Raw genomic sequence first — 8,994 nt, 5'->3', positions numbered from 1 at the left:
CGGGTGAGTTCATTGTGAAACCTGGCCCCACCTTATCATGCGAATTCCTGAGATCAGATGAAGAAGCTTCTCGGATGAGAGGTGAAACGTCTTCAAGTAACTTAAAGAAGTCCAGACGCTTTTCTTTGCAAGCTCCTTTGACTACGATGACCTGGATGACTGAGAACCTTCACAGACATATGGCTTTATACTTCTTCCACATAGCATTTCACAAAAATACTTTTGATATGACACATACTGCATATCTATTAGTTACTTTACAAATTAAAACAGTGGTACCTCAGTTATTTGACTCTTGACGTTGTAAAACCTTTTTACCAGATTGAGCAATTAGCAAATAAGATAAAAAACACACAGAACGTTCTGTCCACCAACCTGTGCTTGTGTCTTTCCTAAGCAAACAGAGGTGGGTCACACAAAAACAGCTTGTAATCTTTTGAACTCATTCCCCTTTTGACCCTTTAAATCACTGACATTCTGGTATCATTAATATACTTTACTTCACTTTAATCCAAATTGAAAGATTTCCTAAAGCACTGACTTTGTTCTAACATTGTTTTTTGCTTTTGATAAAAGTTCAGTCTTGTGGCTGTAAGTGATTTACTCCAAGTTAGCTTCCAACATCCGAAGGGGACCACTTGTGAAGAGGACAGTGCCGTTCCACATCTATTATTAAAACAAAAACTCCAAAAAGATATTTGTTTGTGTAGCAAAAACCTTTTTTCTTCCTCTACCTGTTATCATGCTGCTGGTATTAGAATTGTAGTGGGGTAAATACAGTCAACAGACACTTGATTTTAAATTAAAATGCCAAATGACCAGATGCCTTATGCTGCTATTCAGTACCAGCATCATCCTGGTTTGATCATGTCAGGGAGTGGTATTCAAACAGAGAGCAGTATAACATCCTCTTCCTGACCTACGAGGAAATGATTTTGGTAAGATGTTTCTTCGCATTTTTGTTGTTCCTAAGGAAACTGAAATAAAATATCTGGCAGAGTTTAAGGTTCTTTTTCTCTTGCCTTCCTGCGTTTCTTTCAGGACCTGAAAGGATCAGTGAAGAAGATCTGCAACTTCTTAGGGATAAACCTGACTGAAGCTGCTATCAGTCATGTTGTGGAAAAAGCTAAGTTTGAGAACATGAAGAAGGACTCGAAAGCAAACTATGAGCACATGCCACCAGAGAAGTTCAGTGGAAAATTCCTGCGTAAAGGTAACATAACAGACCTGCAGCTGCTGTGCAGACAAATGTGATATCAGGGTATCAGGTGTTGTGTTTTTGTCTTCATTACAGGTCAGATTGGAGACTGGAAGAACACACTGACTGTTGCACAGAGTGAAAGAGTGGATCAAGTCCTTCAGGAGAAACTTGGTGATTTGCCTTTGAGGTTCATCTGGGAATAAGCAGAGCAGCTCTTCAGGGTCTCCCAGTAAAAATACTGGCAGTGGCATGTTGTACACCTCAGGCCTCCTAGTAGATATACCTGTGTTATCACACTCACAAGATTTTCAGTAAACTTCATCTCTGTCTTGAGGCCACTGAGATTTATACTCACCCAACACTTTTAGTAGATACACCTGTTATCAATTTGAAAATCCTGTGTGGCTTCATTCTCGAGTTATCACATTTACAAACTTGGGTGTCCACCTGTCCGTTCATTAGGGTGACAAAAATATCCCATCAGTGTTGTAAAAAAAGTAATAGTAACTGTTATTCAAATATTAAGTAAATTCATTTTCTTCTTTTATGAAAAAAATCAAACAACCATCAGACTTGTGCTTTGCAAACAATTTCCCGAGTTTATGTTCAGTCACTTGCTTCAGATTATATTTGAGCATCTTCTGACTACTCTGCCCATGAGCAAGCAGTTTTCAGTCACATCCACTCCTTGTTTATCAAGCTCAGTGTTGTGTCCGTTGTGCTCAGCTATAAAATGCTTTATGACATGTTTTGAACTTCAGTACAAGAAATAAAACACAAGACATTAAAGGTAGTTGTATAATCTGCTATTGCCTTTATTGAATGTCAAAAGGAATTCACTTGTTTCTCAGTGAAGGATCAAGGCTGTTTTGGTCACTGAAGCTGACTCCACACTTCAATTATCATCATCTGAAATGAAAAGGGTTCAACATAAATGCAAGAAGAATCAGATTTATGAACAATGAACACTCAAAAACCAAAGACACACAAACTTTGGAATTTATAATTTAAAAAAAAGTGCAGACAAACGCATTTCTTCACCCTGGAATTGAATTATTTCATTTACAGCATTTGAAAGATGAGCTGTTAAAAAAAACATTAAAATGTTTCTTTGAGGTTACAGGCTACTTTTTCTTTTTTTCCTTTTTAACTCTGAGTAACTTCTTGTGACCCCAGAGGTTCATGTGATTGGATGTTCCAAAGTGTTCAAAAACAATGACAGCAATCATAAATAAAAAAATATGTCAAAAAAAAAAATAGGCACTGGTCATTTCATAATCACCATGTTTCTTGTTAATGCAGCATAAGGGAGCCACTGGAGAGAAAAAGACCTTCTCAACCCCAGAAACAGACTTAAGAATTAAGTTTTATAAAAAGACTAAAACACTAAGAGAAAATGTGATTTTAACAAATTCCAACAGTTTCTTGGATTTTTACAGAGTTTATATCTGTTCTCTGACAACTAAGCATGCAGTCTGGTGCAGTACAGATGTGATAATGTTACTCCACAAAGTTACACCAAAATGGGCTAAAAGTGACAAAACACTCAAATTTGAGCACCAAACACTGAATGTGCAAATGTAGCATGCATTACAATCCATTTAAAAATATGAATTAGTTAATCGACTGGCATTTGTGGCCCTGACCAATGAGGGCAGCAGCACCGTCAGCTGGTCGGGCACATCCCTGCTGTCCTGTGTGTAAGAAACATTTGTACCTGAAGAAATCCTGCACTTGTATTCACCGCTAACACACACCAGTGACAGAAGCCATTTTCACACCAGCACCAACATGTTAAACTGGAACATCCTGTGCTTCCCACACAAGCTTTAGTTCAACCTCTATTTAAAATAGGAGCTAAACCATACCTTCTTCCTCCTCGTCTTCTTCATCCTCCTCTTCTTCCTCATCTTCATCAGAGCTGAAGGTCCCATCAGGCAGGCTGTACACACGGATCACTTGCTGTAGATGAGAAACAGAATATCAGCTTGTGAGCTCACACACCTCCCAGCTGCCTTTCAGTTCTGCTCTCTGCGCCGGCTCACCTTGTTCGGGTCCTTCAGGATCAGGTACTTGCCCTCGTCCAGCTTGAGGCAGATGTCGATGACGCAGCGCAGGATTCCCCAGGCGTTCTCCATGCTCAGGTTGATCTGGCTGGCGAATTCATTGGGTTTGAACTGCTGGGTGCCCAGGATGACGTGGCGAGCAGAGTCTTTCACGTGGTACCGAGAAACGTACCTGGAGAAACCACAGAGTGATGCAGAGACAGTCAGTCCAGCTTACTGCCTTGGCCTACGAGCACTGCAAGAAGGAACTGGATTGCTCCTCAATCAACGATCGGTGAAAAACCTTTTTCTGCATCTTAATATTTAAATTAGCCTCCTCTCCTTTAACACACAGAATCGGAATCTCGCTCCTCACCCCAGTTTCAGGTACTCTGATCCAGCCAGCATGGCGCAGCAGGTCCAGCGCGCCAGTTTGTAGCTGTTATTCTTCAGCTCGGTGGCCAAGACGGCTCCTCTCTGAGAGTCCAGCTTCTGACGCCAGTCCACACCATTACAATACTACAGGACAAGACAAATCAGACGCACCAAAGCTTATAAACAGAACAGCATATACTTAGCTGAAGGAGGAGGTTAACTGCCTGTGAACAGAGGAGTGGCTCTAGTAGCGGATGCCTTAAAAGCATCTGGAATAACAAAACTGCCTTCATTACAGCAATATTTCACAGAGTCTGAATCTGGAGATGTGTCACCACTTCTGATTTTTACTCACTGAAAATTCACATCAGACAGATGCAGCTGAGAGGTACAACCATGGTTATTTTTAACACAGCATAGACTCTGTTCTGTGTGAGGTGAAACATCTGGAAGGACCTGTGTCTGTATGAGAGCTTGGTCTCCAACAATAGACTCAACCCACAAACATAGCTGACCATAGGTTCAGAAGCACAGAAGGAGTCCTACTTCCTTTTGCTGACATCTAGTGATCAAACACGTGAAGTACAGAATGCAGCAGTTTTTAGAAGCACGTGAAAAAGACTGAGAAAAAACACATTTCTGTTTTTTTTGGAATTGCCATTAAGGCCTATTTGTTTTCTCCAGAGCACCTTCTTTCCTTATTTTTCTAAGTTTTTGTAAAAACGGTCAGGGAGATATATCGAATACATTTTAAGCTGAGCAGATGAAGACGCCGCACCTAGCAAGGGCTTTAATTATTTCGGGCCATTTCCTCGACTAACAGACAGATGAGCCTGACTGACTAAGCTCTACTTCATTAAACCCGTTTCCTGTCTTACCCTGGAGTCCCACTCATTCAGAGTCTTGACGTTAATGAAGGACACTTCTCCACTGGCTCCAGTCATCACGCCATCGTGCTCACAGCGGACGATCAGATCGATGTCTTCTCCGAGCTTCCAGTGACGGTACCTTTAACACAAATACAAAATATCAGGAATTAAACCCAGGAATATTTACTACAGCAGTTACAACAGCCTCCTGTTCTGCTGGAAAGATGAGAAATTACAAATTGGTTTGAAGCTACTGAACATACCGGTAAGCCACAGATGCCACCTCACTCTTGTCCATATCCTCCTCCACAAATGGGTTGGAGTTAGGAAACTTGTAACGGTCTCCACCCTACAAGAAAGAAAACAAAGACAACTCACTTTCATGAGCCAATTTTGTGTAAGGCTAGCTTAGCTTAGCACAGAAAGGCGTTGGGGCTTCCAGTCATGTGACTTCGTACCATGCGTAAACACTGCTGGCTGAAGTTGTGGTTAATGTACGTGGCCTCCATGGCGAGGTTGCGAGGAGAGTTGAAGGAGTTGCCCTCATCCTGGGGAGGCTCGTTGGCAGTCTCACTCACAGTTAGCAGATCTGAGGGGAACAGTTGGAGATCAGAGCATCAGTATGTCTGATAGAACTCAGTCATGTTCACTGGTGAGTGTTTTGGGGCATTTTTTCCCCACAATGAGAACGTCTTTCAGGGTTGTAAATATATGTTACATTCAAGTAAACAAAATCTGGGTTAAATAAAAGAGTGGTTTAAAAATTCTCATTGCAATCCTTCAAATTTTCTTCTCTGCAGAAAAACACCTGGGTCATGAGCTGTTCTCTCAGGCTTTATTTAACTTCAGTCAAACTTGTTTTTCTGAGCAAACTAAGTGTAAAACAGAGTGAAACCAGCTGCTGGTGACTGCAGGTCGCTCACCAAAGTCTGAGTTATCTCTCTTGTCGAAGAACAGCTTGTTGCCCACTCTCTGCACGATGATGTCCCAGGAGTTGACTGAGCGCGTGCAGCACATCAAGGTGGCCAAGATGGCATCAGTGGCAAACACGTTACCCTGAGTCTTAGCCAGCTGGAGGGAGGAAAGAAAGAAATAATCATGTAAGAAAGCTGCCAAACACAGGGTTCAGACAGCAATGCATTTTCAGGCAACATATTTTTTTTACCTTGCGGATGATGGGGTCGTCTGTGGTAGTAACAGTGTGGAAGATCCTTTTGATGCTCTTCAGCTGCTTCTCGTTGCGGGTGGTGATTCGATCAAAGGCCTTATCGTAGTACTCCAAAGCACCACAGCACTCACTGCAGGAAATGAGAAGTGAAACCTCATCATCACCTGCATTTCCCCTCTATAATAATCTATTACAAACAGCGGCTCAGCTTCACCTACATGTCAAGGGGGTCAGACACCTCCATGTATCTCATCTTCATCAGTCTGGGGAAGTCCATCTCCTCCTTCACCTCCCAGTCACTCCTAACCTCCACAGAGGAGTCTCTGGGCTTCAGCTGCGCCTTCGTGAACAGACAAGGATGTCAAGAACAAAGTCAATAACACCACAGTACAAACACACCTTTGAGTCTTAAAACCTTGAGATCACATTATCTTTAAAAATGGGTTTAAACATGATGTGAGCCACAAAAGCAATCATACCAGAAAAAATGTAATTCTTACTGTTGGCGAGGGCTGAGATTTAAAGCAGCATATGCTGACATTACTTTGATTAAGATGCACTACAAAACTAGCCAATATTAAATGATACGAGGTCAGGCTCACTGGCATTTATTTACTTCTTAAGCTTATTTGTGAAACAGCCAGAGTGTGAAACTCAAATTTACGCTGTGGCCAATATTCTTTCTGGACTTCCAGTATCAGTTTACCTTCCAGTTATTTTCTTGATTAATTGTTTACATCATAAAAATGAAAAAATCCAAAACAACCTGAAGCAAAAACACATGAACCTTCCCATTATTACATCACAAAAAATTGAATTTATATTTCAACAGTAAATAAACACCTGGGATTTTTGGTCCCATTTCTGACGGACACCAAACTGCTTTTGGAACTTCTTCTGCAGCCGCATTCGCTCTCTGACAAGACAAAAACATGGGATCAAACTTCAAGATGTGACTATTTCACCGCCTGTGACCAAAAGCGGTCAGATGTGCTCTCCTCTCACCTCTCTTTCTGCTTAGCGCTCTTCGGGAGCGTTTGCATGTTGAACTGTGTCATGTTCCTGCGGTCTTTGTCCCTGCGCAGGTTCCTCTGTGAAAACAAAAACATACTGTTACCAAAGTCCTAAAACGTTAGATTAAAAACATTTAAATATCACCCACTCTGCGACGATCTGTCGTACCTGAGCAAACCTCATGCGGTTCCTCTGGTAAGCCGTCTTCTGGGTCTTGGCAGTGTCCACCAGCTGGAAGCTCGTCTCATCCTCCTCGTGAAAGTAGGCGTACTGACTGCCGCCTCCAAACTGAGAGGAATATTTATCTGAGGACAAAATAAACATAAACAATTAAGAAATCAGCAAGAAACCACAAAATAAATTGAAGGTTTTTTGATGATGTTTGAAATGCTTGTGCAAACAGAAAAGTAAATCAGAATATAAAAGAGAAGAAACTGTGATATCATACAAATAAAACAGATGTCGTGGTCTAATCCTGCTGATATTCTAATGAAACACAAGAAATTATCTTTTCCACATAATTTAGGTGTAACAGATTCGCTTGAAAACCAGCTACATTCAAGTCTATTTTCATCTAAAAACTTTATTTTAGATATAAGAAAATCAAAGAAAATCAGCCAAATAAAACGTACCAAAGAGGCAGATTTTGTACAGCTAGGGCTGTTCGATATAGCGATATATATGGGATGATGATAAAAAAAATGTCTATCATTTCCTATCACGCTATCGTTTGTTTCGTGGTGTTGTGAAATAAACTGTTTACGGCAATATTTGTTCATGGTTTTGATGGTCACTGTAGTGGCTATATTAATTTCTTAAAGTTCTCTCTTTCTCTTATATTTAATATAACCACACTACAGACGAACGAGCGCCTGTTTTTATGTGTTGTCGTTAGCAACAACGACGGTAAAACCATTGCGTGGCTCCGCTGTCCGCTTGTTTGTTTTCTATGTAAACCTTTCACAATAAAGCTCACGATCCTGTTGAGACTTTGTAATAAATACAAAGAAAACATTGGCCGTTACAACCTATGTGTAAAAATGTATACTTTCATGCATCGTTTAAAACACTCGACTCCAGGTAAAGGACGCCCAGCTGAAAACACTTCACGCCAAGTCGAACTGCCCGAGATTCATCGAATTTACAGAAAATGTTACATTTTTGTGATTTATATCGTTGTCAGAACGATAAATGTCTTATATCGGGATATGAGATTTTGGTCATATCGCACAGCCCTATGTACTGCTGTGACTTACTTGTGTATCTCTTGTCTTGGTAAGTAGCTCCGGTCCAGTCTGCAACCTACCAAACACAAAACACACAAAGTCAGTAAAAAAAACAAACCCTGGAAAACCTTTTTTCCTCTTTTCAGAGCAAAACTGAAAACAAACCTTTCCCAGACGATCTCCTTTGCTGAACGGCTGGTAGGGCATGTCTTTAAATTTCTCAGGGACCGCACAAGGACCCCAGCCGGATGGGTTGTCCTGGATCACAGGGGCGTGGAACTTCGCCATGGCCTGAAGACAGAGGGGAAACGGAAAAAGACGACAAACCCTATGAGACCAAACATTAAAAACCTTCTGGGTCAAGCTGACTGATGGTACACATACAGGGTCTCAGGAAATGAGCAGCACTGATTTCTTCAGCAATGCACTAAAAGAAACAGGCATTGATCAGCTTGCGCAGTGGGCTAGTCATCACTGACCCCTGAAAGTCAACTCCATGATTTATGGCTATAATACAACATATTAAAGCAGTGACAGGATTCTTCAGTTAAACAAATTTTCGTTTTAGTTACAATTTTGGCTTCCACTGATTGTTAAAACCGAATTGCAATAATTATTTTCTTTACAACAATTGCCTTGTTTGAGTTTTTATTTCATTTATCTCCTGCATAATTAGCCAATATAAGCAAGTCTTTGGGATAGTTTCTTCCCACATTTCTCTTTTCTTTAGGTGGTGGATCTAACTGTGGATCTAACTGATGGTTAGTTGTGGTTTGCCCCTTCTCAATTTTTTTTATTTTATCATTCAATGCTTTTAATGTGTCATGCTGTATTATTTCCCACCATCTATCAACAAAGAGATTTTGGATCCCTTTGACAAAAACAGAAAGAGAATTCTGGTACATGAGTGCCTAAAAAGTACTTAGATAGCTCGTGAATCAGTCATTACAGCTGTATGATCAACATAGGATCCTGCAGTACACCACTTGGGATCCTATGGTACAAGATGTTGCCTAAGCATGTAACAAACACCTTTTGAGCTATTAGTGTGGGTGGAGGGTGTCTCTGTTACTCTATAATTAAATCAGCAGGGTGC

General features: G+C 40.8%; 1 protein-coding gene and 1 pseudogene across 2 annotated transcripts in view; one reads left to right on the top strand and one right to left on the bottom strand.

Moving 5' to 3' along the window:
• LOC102203367 (amine sulfotransferase-like) overlaps window positions 1–1,919 on the top strand; it is a 3,199-nt pseudogene extending 1,280 nt beyond the window's left edge.
• A 73-nt stretch (window positions 1,920–1,992) lies between these two features.
• The window catches only part of eif3d (eukaryotic translation initiation factor 3, subunit D), an 8,459-nt gene continuing 1,457 nt past the window's right edge, over window positions 1,993–8,994 (bottom strand). The window contains exons 2-16 of one of the 2 annotated variants that reach the window (XM_005739975.1): window positions 8,064–8,189; window positions 7,929–7,974; window positions 6,841–6,977; window positions 6,664–6,749; window positions 6,502–6,574; window positions 5,877–5,998; window positions 5,656–5,788; window positions 5,414–5,561; window positions 4,949–5,079; window positions 4,754–4,839; window positions 4,500–4,629; window positions 3,623–3,765; window positions 3,247–3,439; window positions 3,070–3,163; window positions 1,993–2,110 (exon numbers count right to left, since the gene is read on the bottom strand). In XM_005739975.1, coding sequence (XP_005740032.1) covers window positions 2,097–2,110; window positions 3,070–3,163; window positions 3,247–3,439; window positions 3,623–3,765; window positions 4,500–4,629; window positions 4,754–4,839; window positions 4,949–5,079; window positions 5,414–5,561; window positions 5,656–5,788; window positions 5,877–5,998; window positions 6,502–6,574; window positions 6,664–6,749; window positions 6,841–6,977; window positions 7,929–7,974; window positions 8,064–8,186 — 1,659 coding nt within the window. In that variant the 5' untranslated portion in view covers window positions 8,187–8,189 and the 3' untranslated portion in view covers window positions 1,993–2,096. The remainder of the gene's footprint in view (window positions 2,111–3,069; window positions 3,164–3,246; window positions 3,440–3,622; window positions 3,766–4,499; window positions 4,630–4,753; window positions 4,840–4,948; window positions 5,080–5,413; window positions 5,562–5,655; window positions 5,789–5,876; window positions 5,999–6,501; window positions 6,575–6,663; window positions 6,750–6,840; window positions 6,978–7,928; window positions 7,975–8,063; window positions 8,190–8,994) is intronic. The other variant, XM_005739976.1, reaches the window with a different exon arrangement.

Source organism: Pundamilia nyererei, unplaced genomic scaffold (genome assembly GCF_000239375.1).
Source record: "Pundamilia nyererei isolate P.nyererei 1_Seehausen unplaced genomic scaffold, PunNye1.0 scaffold00095, whole genome shotgun sequence".
Lineage (NCBI taxonomy): Eukaryota > Metazoa > Chordata > Actinopteri > Cichliformes > Cichlidae > Pundamilia > Pundamilia nyererei.
This window is presented reverse-complemented; position numbering and strand designations above follow the sequence as displayed.